At 38.5% G+C, this 20,173-nt stretch overlaps 1 protein-coding gene across 1 annotated transcript in view; it reads left to right on the top strand.

Moving 5' to 3' along the window:
• tnfsf10l (TNF superfamily member 10, like) overlaps positions 1–19,565 on the top strand; it is an 83,738-nt gene extending 64,173 nt beyond the window's left edge. Inside the window, exons 3-7 of the mRNA XM_041985556.1 lie at positions 11,604–11,640; positions 11,730–11,831; positions 13,753–13,916; positions 15,059–15,169; positions 15,246–19,565. Coding sequence (XP_041841490.1) covers positions 11,604–11,640; positions 11,730–11,831; positions 13,753–13,916; positions 15,059–15,169; positions 15,246–15,431 — 600 coding nt within the window. The 3' untranslated portion in view covers positions 15,432–19,565. The remainder of the gene's footprint in view (positions 1–11,603; positions 11,641–11,729; positions 11,832–13,752; positions 13,917–15,058; positions 15,170–15,245) is intronic.
• Positions 19,566–20,173: the final 608 nt, after the last annotated feature.

The raw sequence follows: 20,173 nt of genomic DNA, 5'->3' as shown, positions 1-20,173 counted from the left end.
TTGTTTTCAGAAACAGAGAAAAATACAGAAAGACAAAAAAACAGAGAAAACTCCCGTCAGAGGGAATGACTGACAACGTACTTTGTTTACTGTTTGTTGTGTATAAACCTGTTTATAACCTGTTGAAACTGATAACTAATCAGGTTAATAACCCAACAAATTCAAAAAGCCATAAAGGTCGATGCCAGTCTCTGTTTTCATCTGTGTAAAATGCTTCCTGAAGTTTACGGAGCATTTGTCTGGCAGGAAACTCCCACAGTAAACAGGTCAGTTATCAGCGGCTTAATCCAGCGGCCCGCTGGCGGCTACCTGCCAGAAAACCTGCTCGTGCTGCTTTTTAGTGATAAGCTTCTGCAGAATGAGCCCTGTTTGGTTGGAAAGATGGTAAATCACAGTCAGATGACTGAACACACACAGTTGAGTACACTATATGAAATCCATATGGCCATCTGGAGCAGTGAAGCACATCCTGGATTTTACATCAAATTTCAGTCACTTTAAATGAACGGAAAACAGAAAGATGAACTCGTGCTCAGATTTTAAAGTCCTCCTCCAGCCAGAGGTTTGACTTAATGTTTAAGTTTATGTTTCAGATTTTTGTCCATTTTGACAAAAAATAAATAAATAACCTTTATGTATGCATTTATTAATAATGATTAATTAATGAATGAGTACATTCCTGATGCTGTGGTGAAAATCTTGTATCCAGTTGTCATAACATAAAATAATTTTTAAGGCAGAAAGAAAATATTTGCAGTTGAATGAAAAAAATACTTATTTACTTTTCTTTCCCTTACCAACCAGGATATGCATGAGTGTTTCACGTGTTGATGGAGGCCTTTTACCCTTTAAACTCCCCTGAGTGTGATCACTTATAAACAATTTCTCAGGAACAGTGGTGTGTAGCTCTGTGGGGTAAATTGTGATCGATTTCTCACCCTTTATGTGATCTACAGAAGTTTTCTAAGGATTTATATCCCATCCAGGAGGTTTACAATCCAGCTGCAAAATATAGTGTTTATTCAGAGGCTATCTGGTAAATCCACAATGATCCATGACAATGTTTTCATAATAAGAAAAAGATCACTATCACCACTGTGATCACTGTTCAACCAATTACGTAGCTTAAATTGAAAGTAACGTCAAGCAGGAGCAGACAAGGATTAACAAGTGAAAAGGAACTTATGTGTCTGAAAAGAGCAAAAATAATGGTCCTCCATGGCCAGAGTGAAGCAAAGAGGATGTTTTTGGCACAAAAACCAGCTGAGTTAGAGTTAGTTTTATGGGGATGGTAGATAAATAGTAGCTAAACTAAATAGCAAAAATCAGCTGGTGGAAAAAGTGGAAATATGAATAGTTTCTGTTGTGTGTGTGTGTGTGTGTGTGTGTGTGTGTGTGTGTTTTTTTTTTTTTTTTTTAATCCGAATATTTTTCCTCCTTAAAGCCAAGACTTGAGAGAATGGTGTGCAGATGAGAAAAGACTTGGTCACTGTTGATCTGTGTGTTATTTTTACAAAGTTCTGTTAGTAATAAATTCTGTTTTGTTGTTTTGGTTGGCTTTTATGGTGCTATACATGTCGGTACATTCATTTTACATCATTTTAGCCTCAGAATCTGACAGCTGAAGCTGTCCTGAAAACTAAATGTCTGCATGCTGACTGGGATTACAAGTTAAATTCTAATTTTACTTCTACTTTTACATTTTAAAATGTTTTAAGGGTTAGTGACAAGTCAAAATGCAAAGGAAGAACATTGACAGTAGCTAATTTTTTTGGACACTCAGTAATTTATCCAAAACATGAATCCCAAGTTAAATTCTGAAAGATAAAAGTGATTTAAGGGTTGTTGAGATGCTGAGCAATCCCACCCTGACATTGGCTGCTAGCGGTCAACCAGTGCAGGCTTGACAGATGGCCATTAGCTGAAATATTGTCTGATTATATTTCCCTTTTATGGGACATTTTAACTTTACTAAACCTTTTGTAGCACTTAGTAGACAACAATCACATCTTTATTTAAGCCTTGATGGTGTTTTTAAGTGTCAAACCTTTAAGACTGCAACCACTCACCTAATGGCAGCTGCCACTGAAACAACTTTTTTAAACGATAAGTTCACAAACAACTCATTTTGTTTAACCATGAATTATTTATTATCTCTAAAGAAGCAGTTGCTGGTTTCCAATTATTAGAGATACTGGTTAACAATGGGCATGCACGGCTGATCAAAGCAATAAACCTGCAAGCAAAACACTGGCTCTGAGTAACTGACACTGTAGAAACGAGACTACTAATTTATTCCTGGAAAAATAATCAGTAGCATTAGCACAGGTGCGCATGGCCAGATTTTCAGTGGGTATTACCCTGTCGAGAATAAATTTTTGCTGTAGCTTGAGGGAGATTTAGGAAAGGAAAGGGACTGTGGAGAAGAAAAACAAGACGTTGCAGAAGTAGACAGACTTTTGATGCAGATGTGTTTGGTTTAAATTAAAGCAAACATGCAAGGAAGCCTTCAAAACGCCCATATGTAAAATTTTGATTTATGGTGTTACTTTGGACCTAGTATCTAAGAATAACAGATGTCTTAAGAACTACTTAGTTTGTCTGAGGGTAACCAAGCCAGCCAACAAAGCCGCTTTTTTTTTTTTTTTTTAAAGAAGCTAATTTAACTTCCTCATCAGCACATCTGCATAACCATCTGGCGGGCATTTTTATTTGTGCTTACTTGCAGTCTTTCTTCTGCATTGAAACTGGACAACAGACATTGAGACATTGAGGAATGAGTAGCCCCTCAGACCAGATTAGGGTCGATAAGAGTTTGTCACTGTTGCTTAAAGAACTACACACTGCTGACACACCAGTTCCAGTCCAGGCCTGTCGGGGTCGGGCAGCATATTAAAGTATTGGGTTGCAGCTCCTGCTAATCTGCAGAAGAAACGCTTCTTCATGTGCATACTTGTCCATCTTTCATTCCCTTCCTTCTCCTCTCTCAATCCTTTCTTTAGTTCTCTGTTCTTTTTGCCATACTTGTCCACTCTGATTTCTCTGTATTTTCCCAACGTTTTTTCCCGTATTCCTCATCTCTTATTTCCTATAATTGCTCATCATCTTTTGCTCTTTGCTTTTCCCTGTTTTCCCATCGACTTCTGATTTTTGCCTCTGCAGTTTTTACCCTGCTGTACCAAGCTCAGTTTTATTCCTTAAAGAACTTTATTTGGCATCTATTAAAAAAAGGCACTCCAGCATAAAACTAGCATCTTTTATATATATATATATATATATATATATATATATATATATATATATATATATATATATATATATATATATATATATATATATTAGCGTTGAACAAAAAAAAGTGTTATGTAACACAAATCCTTGACTCCAACAATGACTTTTGCCTTTGGGGATTATTTGGATCCCAACACCTATTGACATGATTTCTGCATGGTCCTACAGGAAGAGATAAACCTGTTAATGCCTCCTTGGGGAGCTTAAGTGAACATTTTCTGTGGGAGAGGTTGTGGAATATCGCAAAGCTTTTTTGAAACAAATGATTTCACATCATCTAGCAAATGCTTTCAGGTTGATAACCATTGCCAGTCCCACAGAAAACTACGAGTTGTCTTATATTTGTTTAATTCAAATGGACCCATTTTTAGGATTAAGACACACTCTAAAGGATTATGTTTAGTTGGATGACAATAATGGTGCTTTCACACCAGGATTTGGGGGACTTGGTTCAGTTGGGTGGGGAATTACTCATAGCTTTAGTGCAGTAACAACTGCTTGCTTAGGGCAAAATTCCGTGAAATGAGCACTTACCAGGAAGAAAGAAGAAGAAAATCTGGCTCATCGACTGGAAGGACTGAAACACACATTCACTGCTAGTAAATAATGGAGCAACAATAGATTTATGCAGTCTGTTTTTACTTTTGTGTTCAAACCTGATGGTTTTCACTAGAATCTTTCCAGTATGAGCAGTAGAGGCAGCGAGTTATCCAGGATGCTTTGCTACAACATTCCCTACGTCACTTCCTCTCTTTGGTTACCTGCATGGTCTGTTTGCTTTCACAATGCAAGTAAAATGCACCAGCATTCGCTTGCAAGTACAAATCCACATTCACACCGCCCCAAATGAACCGTACAAGCAGTGGAAGCGGACCAGGGTTTGTTATGGTGGTCCAAACAGCACCAGTGTGATTGCACCAAAAGCTACTGATTTCAACCCAAACCCAGCCTTTATGTACACTTTGGACACATCTGGACACACTTTCCTTTTAGATTTAACAGGAAAGTGTGTCCAAACCTTTGACTGGTTGTGTATCTTGCGAGGGTCCTCTATGGACAAAGTGACACAAACTGTGCAGTCAGACGGTGTCAAGGCTATATAAAATGATGGGGACAAAGACGAGGGAGGGTGGGGTGTCAACATCCTTGTTTAGAGCCACATTCAACTGTGAAAAATAGTAATAAAAGACCACCGGTCACAGCCGTCTTGTTAGAGACGTATGAACATGTTCTCACACCAAGCTTGTCACCTTTATGCTTAATCAGAATCCTTTAGTGAACATATACAGGATATCTTTGTCATCACAGTATAAACCTCAAGAGGTCCATAAAGATGTGAAACAGATGAGAATCAGACCACAGGCAAGTGTTCTCTGGAGGAGAGGTCATGGCAGCCCAGAAAATGCTGAAGGGAGAAATGTTCTTTAGTCTTCCATTTGTTTCTTCTGCTTAATTAGAGTTTTTATAAAAATATCTTACATGATCCAGTAAATTGATTGCCATGTTTTTCCATGAGGACATCCATGATTCCCACCCTAATGTAGCACCGCAGAGGTTTGAAATAGTGTTCCAGTGTTTGGATCGGTTGTCAGTCCACACATTAAGGTTACTCCCAGGATAAACTGGAATGACCACCAGCAGGTTGGGATTTAACTCTTGGCTGGAGACAAAATTCTTGCAAAACCACGTAGGACCATGTAGGACCATTCATGTCAGCCTCGGCAGTACTTTGCATAAGTAATTACTAACATGCAACTAACTTAACCCATATGCTGAACTTAAAAATTTATTTAATTTGGCATCAGTCCTTTTCAGACATTAATGACTCATCAGTCTCTTCTGTGTTAATGTTCTTAATGTTTTTCCATAATAACAGAGAGAGGCATGTAGACTGAGCTATTAATGGAAGTTGTGTAAGAACTGTGTTGTAAACTGAGGTATATCACTTAAATACACATAGAGCCGAAGTTTTCTTTCATGTTAAATTATCATTTAGTGCATGTGATAGTAGCAGTTGATGGAACTCAAAAGTTAGGGATATTCAACTTTTGGTTGAAATTTACAGAAAATGTCAAAGTCTTGTTAAGTGAAGGGAGTTCAGAAACAGCACAGTAGTTACCCACTCTAGAAAAGCAATCTTTTACTTCTCCCTTCAACACTGTTTTCTGCAACATTTTGTCAGATGAAAATTTACATCATCACATCAAATATTTGTTTTATAGTCTTTTTCTTTGCTTGTACATTTAACTCAGGTGTGAAAAAGACTGCAGCTGTTTGTTGTATGTAAAAGAATAGTGGAGTAAAGTTTGGAGCTAGTCTTTACTGGTATATTAATCTTGTTGATATTAATAATAATAGTTGATCATATTTCAGATTAACTCACCTCAGCTGCACCCATCTGTACATTAATGCGACTTCAGCAGTTCAGACTTGTGTTAAAGGCAGTATGCGCGTGTCCCCATGTTCTAAGTATTATATTAGAAGTATAATACTTTTTGATCCACTACTGATGGTCGGGTGTTGCCATCTGCTGTTTCCACAACTGTTGTAGCAGCTGATACATTTCACTTCTTACAATCCATGGATAGCCCATATTTTTACAGAACAAGTTAAAAAATTAACCAATTTTTTGTTTTTGTTTTTTTTTCTTCTTCTTCTTTGTTTTTGAGCATGCTAGAGATTTTTATTAAATCATCAATTATTGGCCAAGTCAGACCATTTTATAATAAGTGGTTTCAAACAGAGCCCTGTTTTATGTACATTTTTAATAAATGGATGAATGAATACAACATACTTTATTATTTTTTTGTTACGTTGCATTGATTAAGGTGTAATCTACTTATACTTGAGGATACAAGTCAAGATATACTGGCCTCTGCGGCCTTGAAGTGTCTTACACAACTTTGGTTCACCACTGTTTTTACATTTTCAAAGACTATTTTTATGTTTCTCTATTGTTGGTGAAAGAGGAGAATTTAGGGCTTTGTTGTTTTTGTTATTGCAGCTGGAAAGCATCTTTTCTAGATATTTCAGACTGCCCTGAACCCTAAAGATACACACAAACAACAACAGTCTTGTACTGGCTGAACCAACACGAGGCTCACATAAAGGTCAGGTAAGGGGTGAACTTTCACTGTTAGGGCAGTCACATCAGAAGCATCATGTTGATTTACTGAACACAAAAGTGGCGCCCTTAACAAGGGCAGGAGTGTAGTCTTTCACAGTGAAAAACATAACGAGCAGAAAACCAGCCCATTAGCCTTTGCTCCACATTGGCCAAGAGGTTATGATTAACTCTCTGGCAAGGTCACATGTTCATGATTTATGGCTCTCCAAAAACCTCATCTAAGCATTTCCATGAGTCCTAAAGCTCAGGCTGTAATTTGGTATCACATCAGGGATTCATTTATTCAGACAGATTTTCTTTCATTTTTTAGGCAAATGATCATCAGTCACACCTCATATTATCTTTTTAAATATCCAAACAAATGGAAACAAGATGTCCATCTGCTCTACGAAGGACCCAGATAGTTCAGTATGAAAAGTGTTAGGGTTTCATTGTAGGCTTGGTAATGGTGGTTTTCAGGGGAACAAACTACCACACAGGACCACGTGGAGGCTGTTTCAGCCCCCTGGACGGTCCCAGAGGCCGCTGGGCCGAGAATTTCTAAAACTTTGCTGCAGCAAAGCTCTGTGTACTGCTTCATCTCTGATTTAATGGCTTTTTGTAGCTGCTGCTCTTTCCCTGTTTTACACATTTACATTTCCTGCATGGCACTGGCAAACAGACAAGAGGAACAGGTGGACGAGAAAGAGGCTTTGTGAAGGAGCAGATACTGTCTCTGAACAGCATTTTAGAGCTGAGACATTTAAACATTTAATACAAACCAACCAGGTCATACCAGTCAAACACTTACGAACTTTACCTTAAAGGAGATAATTCCCTTTTTCACAAGCTGACATAATTCTCTGAGGCCTTGAAGACAAACAGAACATTTGCAGTGTTCTCAGTGATGCGCCCCTATCGATGGCTAATTCGGCATCCATCTTGCATCCTACCTGTAGTGTGAATTCTCTCCTGCCAGTAAAAGACTTAGCTTGACTCTTGTGTTATATCTTGTTCTGTCTCTTTCTCTCTTTCTTTTCCTCTTTTTCTCTGATGATGTCTTCTTGTGCTTCTTTACTGCATCAGCCATGGTGCACATTCAAAATGTGCTGATATCTGTTTGCTAGCGTGTGCCGTGCGTAAAGCAAAACTCAGCTGTAGCGTCACATGACATCCCGAATGAAAAAGTTACATAGTGCAGATTTTCAGCCTTGGGATGCTGCTGAGCAATGACTGCTCCACACATGCCCATAGCAGATGTCACTGTACCATCAAATGAGTCCAAAACGCAGAGTTTTAAGGTTGGAAAGTTACGTAATGCATCTTTAAAGGAATCCCGTGAAACGCCCTGGTCAAAATAACCCAGCATCATAACTCCTTTTTCAGCTATTTACTTCTGTTAACCTACGAACATGTAGGCATGATTAAAAAGAAAGTAAAAACACCAAGTCAGCTGGGGTTTTGCTTGTCAACTAAACTGAAAAGTGCAGATTTGAAACACTCTTGAAGTGTTTGGTTGATGTTGATAGACCATGTAAACAGGGCGGATTTCTTTTAACATATTTGTCATTTTTCACGGGTGAAATAGGTGAAATGACCAATTCTTTCAATTCAGATGTTTTTTTTTTAGGCCCAATATTTTTTTAAAAGAAAAAACGATTAAAGTAAAACAATAATTGTCAGTTCAATTTTTATGTGATATATAAAAGCAAAATCAAAAGTATTTGATGACCAAAATTGTCAGACATAAGGCCTAAGGCTGGTGGAAATATTTAAGTGGGACACGATTCAACAATGGTTTGACTGGTCCCGACCTCCAATGTGTACGTTTCAGACTGGTGGAAGTTGAAGTTTATCTGAGAAGACTTTTACATGTGTTTTATATTTTATTTCTGCCCTTAAAACCTGCTGCGTGTCATTCTTTGGTTACTGCATTAACCTCCGACCTCGTCTCTATTTTCCTGATTTGGTGTCAGATATGTAGAACCTGGGGCCTCAGTGTTGAGTTTAGTGATCTGGATTTGTAGCAAAATATATTTGGGTCTTTTTCTATCCATAATTCACGTCTTTACCTTGTCTCAGAGAATTCACTTGGATAGGTTTTGTGTTTTTATTTATATAGAGGCAAACAGATCAGTATCACAGTCAGGCAGGTGGTACATGTTAAAGTAAGCTCAGTGGTTTTAATGGTTTAGCTCATCGGTTTAAGTCTTTCATTCACAGCACATCTTTGTAATATTTGCTGTCTTTTAATCCACCTGCTATTAACAATGTTATCTTAAAACAACATGCAAACAAAGGGGCCTAACACTGTAAACATTATCCATAAAATCAGTATTACAACACTAGGAGGTAAATGAATTGTGCAGCATGCAGCAGCTGTGCTTGCTCAGGTCTTTTTGTTTTTTTTTACATCCCGTGCTCTGAGGACTGGATGACATTTGGTGTAAACTTTCCAGCATTTGCTTAAACTATAACCCACAAATAATTTACACAATGCAGACTGTCACAACTCTGCTATATTAGCTGAAATGATCCTTTTAATGGGCAGAATAACCCTAACAAAACAACCACTTTAAGGATTAATATGAATCTTTCTGGAATGAAGCAGCTTTAGAGCTAAATCTCTATCACCAAGAAATCTATAACAAGATTAGAGGTTTTAGTTTCCGACAGTTTAGGGGAGGTGTCTAAAATAGCCATTTTGCCAGTTTGCCCATCATTTTTGGGATATCAGCTTTTAAAGGATCATGACTTCAAACTCCAATAATCTAAACAAGAGAAAAGTATAAAAAGAAATACTTGAAGGTCTTCTTTATTAGACATTTATCATGAAGATGAGGCTCAACAGATTCTACATTTGCAGGTGTGTTTTTCTTGTCGTTTAAATTTGTAAGATATCAGAGCTCACTTTCCTCCCTTCAGAGGCCAAACTGCAGCCATTTGTTCTTGTTTATCTCAATAAGGAGCCCTTACGAGGTGAGAAAATTCATCATACTTAACAAAAACGACTTCGCTTCAAAGATTCTGTTGATTCCACATTTCATCGCAGATGCTTTTGGGTTATTTTTCTTGCATGTGGATGGAAAGCTCCTGCAGGAAACCATTCTTCCAAAGATGACCACATCTCTTCACCAACTCTTCACATTTATGTCTTTTTAAATTTGTGCCTGCAATTAATCTAGAGCATGTTTGACACTTAACATTAAATCTTATAATATCTAACTGCACACAGCTCATCCAAAATGTGAACCAGATGCAAGCGGAAAGAAAGAAAACGGACGGACTATAACTCTTCATGACACCGGTGCTCACCTCTAAGCATGCAACTGGTCAGAAGTCTCTCAGGAAGCCACAGAAAGCTTCCACCACTTGAGGAATAGAAACTATGCAAGCTGGGGACTATACAGCTGATCTTACACCTTAGCCATCAAGTCGCTTCCTATGTGAGCTTTTAAGCCTTAAACACAGCAGACATGTTGAACTTGAACATTGAAAACATGCTGTTCTGGGGCCGCCTGCAAAGAGGCCTCAAAGCTTACAGTGGGTCCTTGCTTCTGGAAGATTTCTTTTTCCTTCACTCAACTGCAGTCACATGCAGGGCACAAAATCTGGTGGTAATTTTCTTTTATTTAAGTGTGTGAGATGTGTGAGTGTGTGTTTGGGGGTAATTTTCTGCTTTAAGGACAGGAGGAACGTGAAGCTGACACAGGCATGCTAAGTGTAGCGAGACGAGTTGAGTGTATGTACTCTACTGTGTTCTGTTCTCCCCAGAGAATAAAGGTGGGGGTTGGACTCATATACCAACCCCCCAGCGATCGTGTTCAATTTGCAGGCTGTCTTGAGTATGCAGTGCAGGGGAAACTGACCTGTTACCAAGAGTAACACAACCCATTAAAAACTCAAGTGAAGTCGAACATATTCGGGATTTTGTGGTTTCTCAGGATTTAATTAATGGGGGGGGGGGGGCACATGATAACCACCACAAGAAAGAGGAAGACAAGAATAAATGGGATTGGAGAATTTTAGAGGGAAGAAAAAGGAAAATAGCTAAACAAAGAATGAAAAGGACTGAAAAGCTTATGTAAAATAAGAAGAGAAGATGGTGCTGCTGTGGAGAGGAAACAAGGTGTCGGGTGAACGTATGGCAGAAATCAAATGAAGCTTCAGTAAAAACAGCGGGAGACTTGGAACAAGGGGCAGCAGTCGATGCCACAAACACTATTTCAATATGAGTGTGCGAGTGGGAAATTATATCTGTATCTACGTATAGAGAAATTTCCTTGACACAGCTGCGTTCTGATTAAAGAAGGGAAAAAAACAGAGGAGGAGGAGGAGGAGGAGGAGGAGGAGGGGTGTGATGCAAGGAGGAAAACTGGGAGAGTTTGGACTAAATAACTGTGGATGAACAGAGAAGAGACGTGATGTTAATTATTCTAACTTTGATGTTTTCACACTGACACGGTGTAAACAGACGTTATTGTACCACAGCAGAAAGGAAAGAAATTTATATTCAGATCAGCATAACTGTTATTTAGACTGTAGTTCTAGTTGTATAGTTATGTTTATATATCACTAGAGTTCAAACTGTTTCTGTTTAACACAGTTATAAGAACAGTGGACAATTACAATTCATTCTTTAATGAAAATTTAGGAATTTAAGTCTCAGTTTTTCTCAAGTTAAAAACGACTGACAAGCTGCTGTTTTCTTAGGTTGTGTGTTGGAGCTTTAATTAAATATAATTTGTTGTACAAAAGATACAAACTTCTGAAATCTTTAAGACATTTGTTATTATTTGATTTATCTTATTAAGTTTATTCACACATTAATTAAGCATTTTCTATGTAAAGTATGAATTCTTCAGGTAGAAATGTCCTTTTTTAACTTTTGTAGTTGATGTTGTTGCAATTGTTGTGTTGTGTTTTTAAAGCATACTGGTCACACTGGTTTCAAAATGAGCATTATGTCTAAAACATTATAACGTTTTCACATATAACATATGATTTATCATATCTGAGCTATTTTCAATTTATTTTGGAAATTTTTTGTTTTGGTCGTTTTTTTTTGTTTTTTTTTTTTTGTTTGTTTTTTGTTTTTGTTTTTTGTTTTTTTTGTCTGTCATTTCGTTCATCTTTTGATTTGGCCCATGGATCAGTTGTCCATGAATATTGATTTATTTGTTCTTTTTTTTCTCTCTTCTTTCAGGTGACAGAGAACATTATCTCCAAACAAACATTCATTGGTAAGCATCTTTTTCTTTTCTGTTTCACTCATCTACAAATTCATCTGTGTCTTTGCTTTGTGTATTTTCTGATTTCCTTTCTCCTTTAGAGGCGAGAACTATGCCTCGATCTTTCAACAGCTCAAAGTTCGGGGGCTCCGTGTCCCAGAGGCCGTCTGCCCACCTGACTCTCAGAGACTCCAGCCCTCAAGGTGACGCATCGACTCTCTGGTAGTGGAAGTCACAGGGACTTTAAAACAGTCAATAAAACTGAGTATCACAGCTTAATGCCAAACTTCGCCACTAAATGTTTTGCGTTATCCAGATGTTTTGCATGTGCTCAGCAATAATACCATGAGTTACATTAATCAAAACAAAGCTGCTAAACTGTGTTTGGTGCCTGCCAACCTGTGTCTACTTAAATGGTGCCTACATCTGATCTGCAGGACCAAACAGCATGCTGCTTCACTTTCCATGAAGAGCAACGACAGATACCACAGCTGAGCAGAGGAAAACAATGTCACACAGTATTAGTGATCATATTCATAATGGTGAAAAACAGACTAACGGACTCACAAAAACAGGAGCAGCTGTTCTTGTGAACCACTTTAAATATTCTTTAAATGACTTCTATCTAGTTATTTTAATGAGTACCTCTTTCTGAAACTTTAGGATATCTTTAACACCAAATACTGTTTGTTTTCTGCACAAATATATGGAAAAAGCTGCTTTATTACACCTTAAAATAAATCTACATAAAAAAAAAAAATTAAATCCTATTTTTGTCTATATTAGTTTTGTCAGATTGTCTTTTTTTTTTTCCTTTTTTTTTGGAGCGCCACGTCAGTGACACATGTTTGACAGATCATGTCTGGATTTATTCTTCTTTTTTAGTCCTAGAGGAGGTGGCCAACATCTGGTAACATGTGGGGAAGAGTCTGACAGCTCAGCTGACCTCTTATTTCATGGTCAGGGTCTGATTAGAGGGACATAAAATAAACAAGAACATAACGAACTTTGGAAAACTCTCCACACTGTCTTCTGATTTCCATATTTTAATGATCCCTTAGGAAAAATCTTCCGCATTTCTACCTAACTGTTCCCACAAATAATGCTTCCCATGTGCGTTTTGTGCCCCTAAAAGCTTAATCAATACATGTACATGGCAGTAAAAGAAATAGTTGAGGTAAACAGCTTATGTGTGCTGTAAAACAAGGAATTTAAAGTTGAAAGGCATTTTTCATGAGTGTTATCCAGACTTTTACATTGTTTCATCTGAAAGTGGCGTGCAAGCCGAAGGGTGTCGACAGTCTGGAAAAAGGCCGCCTGATGTTATTTCCACTGACTTGACAAAGGTCATGTATCGTGTCTGTGCGTGAACGCTTGTGAGGGAAGAAGGAAGAGAGAGGGTGAGGTTTACACATTCAGTCTGGATTTCTCATAAGGAAGTGAGCAGTGAGAGACTCTATGACCTCTGATCATTTTCGAAGTTGTTATCTTGCAAATGTGACGAGAACAATAGCATGTTAGCCTAGCTGCTGCACTGCCCCACACAAACATGCAGGAAACGGGCATGACACAAGCAAGAAACGGCACAAAAGGAGTTATAAAAAGGTCCTAAAAATCCTTGTAGTCATACCCTCAGCAGTCATTTTTAATGCTAGCGTCCTACTCTTCCTTCGTAATGTGCAGATATGCACAAATGCAAGTACAATATGAATAATGTTTGAGTATGGATGATCCTCATTAAAACATTTTCCATAGGTGCTGATCTACTGCACATGTACAGAACAGTTTTTAAAGCACATCCTACATTGAGAACAAGTGGAGCTATAAGTCCCTTATGAGGAGCCAATATCCTGTAAAAATACCCCGTAAATCCAGCCAGTTTGCATTCTCAGAAGTTTCTCATCATTTACTAAACTTTGGGGAATAACGCGTGTTGTTGCTCGAGTCCGGCAGCTCTCAAACTTGAATAAGAGGAGTGCTTCTCTTGGGTCAAAGACAGTATTTCATCACTGCTTCTGTATTTTGTTCAACAGTTACCAATGCAACACGTTTCTCTTGTTTTGCTCAGCCTGTAGAGGATATGTTGTAGTTCATCATATACCACTTTTTTTTTCCCACCTGCAGGTTACCCTCCCTACCAGGTCTCCACGGAGGGTCTCCACCAGTCCTGTCGTCATGTGGTCCACTCATGGGCCAATCAGAGCTTTGGAGCTCACCTTCACAACATGACCCTGACCAACGGGAGGCTGCGAGTGCCTCAGAACGGGCGGTACTATCTGTACTCACAGGTGATCAATCTATGAAATTGATTTATAAGCACAAAAAAGAAATAAAAGATGCAGACACCAGAAATGCATTATCATGCAACCTCAATTCCCAATAAGGTTGGGACACTGTGTAAAATGTAAATAAGAAGCTTTTGACAGGTAATTGAATTAACTGGCAAATGGTCAAAAACACAAAGGTTCACAGAGGCAGAGCCTCTCGGATGGAAAGATGGACAGAGGTTCACTAATCTGTGACAAACTGTATCCCTAAATTGTTGAAGATTTTCAGAAAAGTGTTCTTTGAACTTTAAAGATCCCATCGCCTACAGTGTATAATCAAAAGAGTTCGAGAATCAGGAGGAGTCTCTGTGCACATGGGACAAATCCAAAAGTCAGAATTGGACTCTCTTGATTTTTGGGTCCTTAAGCAGCACTGTAATAAAAACAGATATGATTCTCTGCTGGAAAACACTTCATGGGCTCAGGAAGAATTCCAGAAATCTCTGTCAAACAATCCACAAATGTGGGATAAGACATTATCACACAAAGAATAAGCCACATGTGAACAGGCTCTAGAAATGCCACCATCTTCTCTGGACCAAAGCTCATTAAAATGGTCTGAGGCAAAGTAGAAAACTGTTCTGTGGGCAGATGGATCAAAAATGTATTTTTGGGGCGGTAACAGTGGACACTATGTCCTGCAGAATAAAGAGGAAAGAGATGAAAGTACAGTGAGGTTTTTGAGCAACCTATGCTGCCATCCAGACGCATGTCGTTCAGATGTGAGCAAGACATCCCAAATCTGCATCTTCACTAAAACTGCCATCTGTTTTCCCACATATAAGCACGTGCTATTAAGATTTTAATTAATTTTTATGGGTTTTTTTTTTTCAATTATTCTTAATTTGATAATTGATTTATTTCTAATATTTTTCTATATTTCCAACATATAGCAAATTCTAGTAATTATACTCGGCTACTGTAAAGATTTTAAAACCAAACTTCGATCTAATTTTTCTCTAAAGATTTTTCATTATTACTTCCAAAACAGATATTAGTGGAGAAAATAGAGGAAGTCATAAACAACAACAATTTTTTTTTTTTTGTATGTGGTGTCTTACATCATAAGTATTCTTCTAACCTTTACTCCCACCATCTTCCAGGTGTATTTTCGGTATCCATCCCCAGCAGCAAGTGATGGGGACCAGCGCAGCATTAGCCACCAGCTGGTGCAGTGTGTCTACAAGAAAACCTTCTACCGAAGTCCCATACAGGTAGAACTTTTACCTCATCCAGTCTGATGCCATTAAATGACTCGCCTTAATTTAAACTTTTGTCTTGTTCTTCCAGCTCCTGAAGGGGGTGGGAACCAAGTGCTGGGCTCCAGATGCCGAGTATGCCCTCCACTCTGTCTACCAGGGGGGGCTTTTTGAACTGAAGGCCGGCGACGAGCTCTTTGTCTCCGTCTCTTCTCCCACCATGGTGAACACAGATGATTCCTCCAGCTATTTTGGAGCCTTCCGTTTGGACCTCTGAGAGCTCTGAGAGAGAAGGGGATGAGAGAAGATGCAACAAAGAGGACTAAGGATGGATAAACTGATGGGTTGGAGACGAAGAGGTTGGGGCCTTGAGAATATCCATTGTGGATATTGGCACTCTTGGACAGATGCGTTTAAGGCTGGAAGTTTTGGGATTTCTAACAAGTGGCTTTAACGCTGAATGCTGCAAGAGGATGGGGTGAAAGGGAAAAGAAAAGAGGGGATTTTTCATTTCTATTTTGCATTAAGAGAAGAACAAGATTATTGAGATTCATGTGCAATCATTAATGTGAGAAGTTTTTTAAAAGTTATTGTTTGGATTTTTAAAAAGTAAGCCACGCAGAAACAATCAAGACCCTCCATTAGATGAGATCCTCCCTCCTCCCAAAACCAGGAAAAGTTGAGCACCCACCCTTCCAAGTCTACATCCCCATTAACACGTCAATCTCAATGCTTCTCCTTTTTAACCTTTTTCTGTGAGAAGCAATCAAACTTATGGATTTCCGAGCCAAAGAATGTACACATCGATCCTCTGCATCGAAGATGTGAGGAGGGATTGTTGAACGGCAGCAGGAGAAAATCGAATGATCAAACCAAAGCAACAAAAGACCAAAACCAAAAGAACTTTTCTAAGCACGCCATGAGAGTACTGTACATACGGCTGAGAGTGAGACTAAGACGATTTTTAAACTAATTCATATGTATTTTTACTTTGACTAGACTTCAAACCACTTGGGTTTTCTGTGGACTGTCTTTTCACAACACTAGAACTGTGGATTTTATGCAAACACTTTTAGTGGGGGATAATGAGTGCCTTGTCTGTAACAAATACTGTAACAAACTGGGAAGAGGCAAGAGCTTTCTGAACGAGAAAAGGAGTGAAAACAAGGAGGGAGACGTCTTGCAAAGGCCCATGAGAATGAGTCCAGTAAAGGAAGATAAGACAGACAGAAAGGACAGTGAAGCGAAGGGTGGCATGCAGCTTGACTGCTCTCTTTCTTTCACTGCCTTTCTCCCTTTTTCACATAAGCAGTTTATCATTGTTTTTCTCGTCTAACCTGTGAAGCTGCATTTGTGTTTTATTCTGAGGATCAGCTAAGCAACCGACCACAAGACAACAGACGTATGAGAACCTGCTGCTTGTAGAAAGTTTCACCATAACAAATATTCACAGTGATCATGGATGAAAAGTTGTTTGATGACCTATTAACTCTGTTCACTGCATGTATGTTGCAACCTACCAGTAGGACTTCCCCATTGATGTACAGCAATTTAAGCTCAATTTCAATTCACTTCAAAACCATTTGAGTCTCAAAGTGCACTGAAGATTAGGAGGTTAAAGACATAAAAAATGTTGACTTAAGCCCACAGCTCCACTGTTTGATTCTGTCTCCATGTTTTGCTGCTGCTACATGGTCACATACTCCACACAGAGCATTTTCAAGCCAAGACTTCCTCCAAACCTTTAGCTTCTTCTGAGTTGCCAGTACCCACTTGTGAACACTTTAAAACCAGATTAGAGTTAATGGAGGGTAGTTGGTTTGGGCTTTAGACATCTTGTTTCACAAGGTACATTTGACACAGAAACTAAACCAACTATTGGTTTGATATTTGGGTGAATACAAATATTTGATTTAATGTGAAATGTTTTGGGATTTTTTTCTCTCTCTCTTTATTTATCAAACCTGGACAAGGATATAGTTTGACTGATCGATTTAGGGATTAAATTATACCAAACCTAATTCACACCAGATTAGCTTGTCAGGTAAATTACTTGGTAAATGGCCTGTACTTATTTAGACTTTATTATTGTAAAATGTTGGCTCTGACTAAAGCAAAGTTTGACCAACGTAAGTACGAACATGTAGAAATCCAATAGCAGGGAAATCGGTTGCTAGTGCTAGCACCGCTAGTGTTAGGCACGCTTAACGAACAATCAAATTAAGCAAATATATTTGACTGTGCTCAGTTTTGACCATTTTCTTTCTAAATTAGCATCAATCTGTTAATTAGTTCTTAGGAAATTCCCCTGAACTGCACGGAGCCAAACTAGCCTTTTCCTCCATGACTCCACTTGTAGCATAAAGCTAAACTGATCGTTTTATATATGTAGCTTCATGTTTTAATTACAAGTTTATGTTTTTCCTTCTCTCTAAATGACAGCAATAATTAGAAAGTATTTTTCCAAACATGTCAAATCAGTGTTGGTTTACTTCAAACTTCTAACTTAGTGCCCAGATTCAGCACATTAAGACCTGCTGTCTTAATGTGCTGAATTCAGGCCCAGGTAAAAGCAGGAATCCTGTTTCACAATGTATAACATTTATTTTACTGTGAAACCACCATAAACTTAATTTCTTTTTAGTTTCATTGTAGTAAGTAACAGAGGTTACATAGTTGTTAATCAGGAACAGAGCTTATTCAGTCTATCAGTGCTGAGACTGAGCAGAAACACAACAAGCCAACTGAACATGGCTGTCAGCCGCCTAGAAACACCTTCACACACCCACAAACACATGCAAATGTTGAGGTTAAAAAAAAGATTAAATGCTGAAAATTTGGAGTCCTTCCACAGATGTCAAGCAGAAAAAAGTTGTACATTTAGGAAAACACTGACCAGAAAAAGAAATAGGCTGCAGACGCATAAAGAAAGATTTGGAAGCCGCAAGATATTTGCAGATATAAGCCATGCACCGCCTAGCACAGACTCCCCTTCCACTTCCCTCTCTGGTATGTGCACATGTATGCACATTAAAGGCACACACACATCACCTAACACTACATCCAGACTAGATGTGCTGCACAGACACACACATCATCCAGTGTCACATTCAGTACGAAGACACAAACAAACTCTGACACACACACTCATTAATCCATGCTGTCCAGCCTCCCCCTGCTGTCTGGTTGTTGTCAGTGGTCAGGCGGACTGTGTGTGTCTGTGTGTGTGTGTGTGCATTTACAGTATGTTTTTCTCAAAGGCTTTGTTTCACAAGGATAATTAAGACAATGAGGTTAAACAAATTAAAATACACCTTTCTGAGTCTGTGCACTCGACCCACAATTTGTTTTCCCTACAGAAAAGGATTAGTCTTATACACACACACGCGCGCGCGCAGATACACACACGCACACACACATACAGTACCAGTCAAATGTTTTGCACTTTCCCATAAATCTAACGGGAAAGTGTGTTACAAGTAAAATTTATGCTTATTGGTGGAGCTTTAAAAACGTTTATTGTTCCACCCGAAGCACTAAATGGAAGTTAAATCCCATTTTAGCTTCTTCTTCATGGTTGATACTCTATCACATCATACATACAGACTTTGTTCCCCTTCTCTGAACTTGAGACTCAATCTGTGTATTTCCATCCCGGGTAAATATCACCCAATCATGATGATAATTAACAGAGCCAAACATATTGTAACAGCATGATTTCCCAGCCCAGCTGCAAAAAGCAAAAGAAAAAAAAAACCTTTGCATTGAATGTTTATGAGCTATGTTTGTACTGGAGAGTTTTATACGTAGCTGTGAACATGTGTTGCACAGTGTTGCTGAGAAAATAAACATATCTGAACTTTCTCAGTGTATGTGAACATTTGCAATATGTTGTGGCACTATGCTGGTTTAAAAAGCAGTAATGAATCCTCCCTCTGATCTACAGTAAAGGCTGATTCAGATGTCAAATAATGTGTCAATGACTTTAAGGGTAAACTGGTCAAAACCGATACTGATAAATAAACACACCATGAACAGTATTTCCTACATCACAGTACAGTTTAATACTGTTATTAACTGAGCTATGCGTTCCCCTGGATGTTCTCCAACCAACCCCTTGGACTGAGGACTTAGGAAGCCTGTCTTAAAATAATTCCCCACCTGCTGCAGGTTCTGGTTGGAGCAGCAGCAGAGCTATCATCTGCAGCTGCAAAGCTGGAGCCTCTTCAAAGCATGAAACCCTCATAATTCAGAGACAAATGATATCGAGCTGCAAAAAAGTAGAGACACGGGAGACTGTGGCTGAACATAAGAATACAATACTAACCTAGAGTAGCAACAATTATCATGAATGTTCTTTTTTTATTGTAGCAGATCACCATTAATAAATTATTCATGGGAAACAGTGAAATATAATTTGGTCAATGTTAATCTGTCCTCAGCGTTCAAAAACTATCCATGATTTCTGTTTATGTTTAAAGATATGTGGAGTGAAGTTGAACTGACCTTTAAAAGGCATAAAGGGGGAGATAAGAGGGAGAAAAAGCACTTGAAGAGGTTTTAACCAAACCCAGAGTGACCAATCCTCCAAATGGATCCCATGTTCCAATCAGAAAGTAGGAACTGGGCTACCAGTTAAACACTATATACAGGTTTAAGTTTGTATCCCTATACATAATCAGACAGCCTCGCCCAGTTTTACACATGTCATTGACATCTTAAACATGCTGTTTTACCCCAGTTCAAGAAAGTTGGGACACTGTGTAAAATGTCTATAAAAACAGAATGTTATAATTTGCTAATCTCATAAAATCATATTTTATGCCCAGCAGAGCATAAACATTGAGACTGAGACATATGGAAAATATTAGCTCATTGTCAGCATCCCAGCTCAAAAAGTCGGAACAGGATGCAAAAGTAATTGGCCCAAATAAAAACAACTGCAGGAAAATATTGCAACTAATTAGGTTCATTTAATATGACTGGGATAAAAAGCATTTCAGAGAAGCGGAGCCTCCC

Source organism: Melanotaenia boesemani, chromosome 5 (genome assembly GCF_017639745.1).
Source record: "Melanotaenia boesemani isolate fMelBoe1 chromosome 5, fMelBoe1.pri, whole genome shotgun sequence".
Classification (NCBI taxonomy): Eukaryota; Metazoa; Chordata; class Actinopteri; order Atheriniformes; family Melanotaeniidae; genus Melanotaenia; species Melanotaenia boesemani.
The sequence above is the reverse complement of the archived record's forward strand: the minus strand, read 5'-3'. Positions and strand labels throughout refer to the sequence as shown.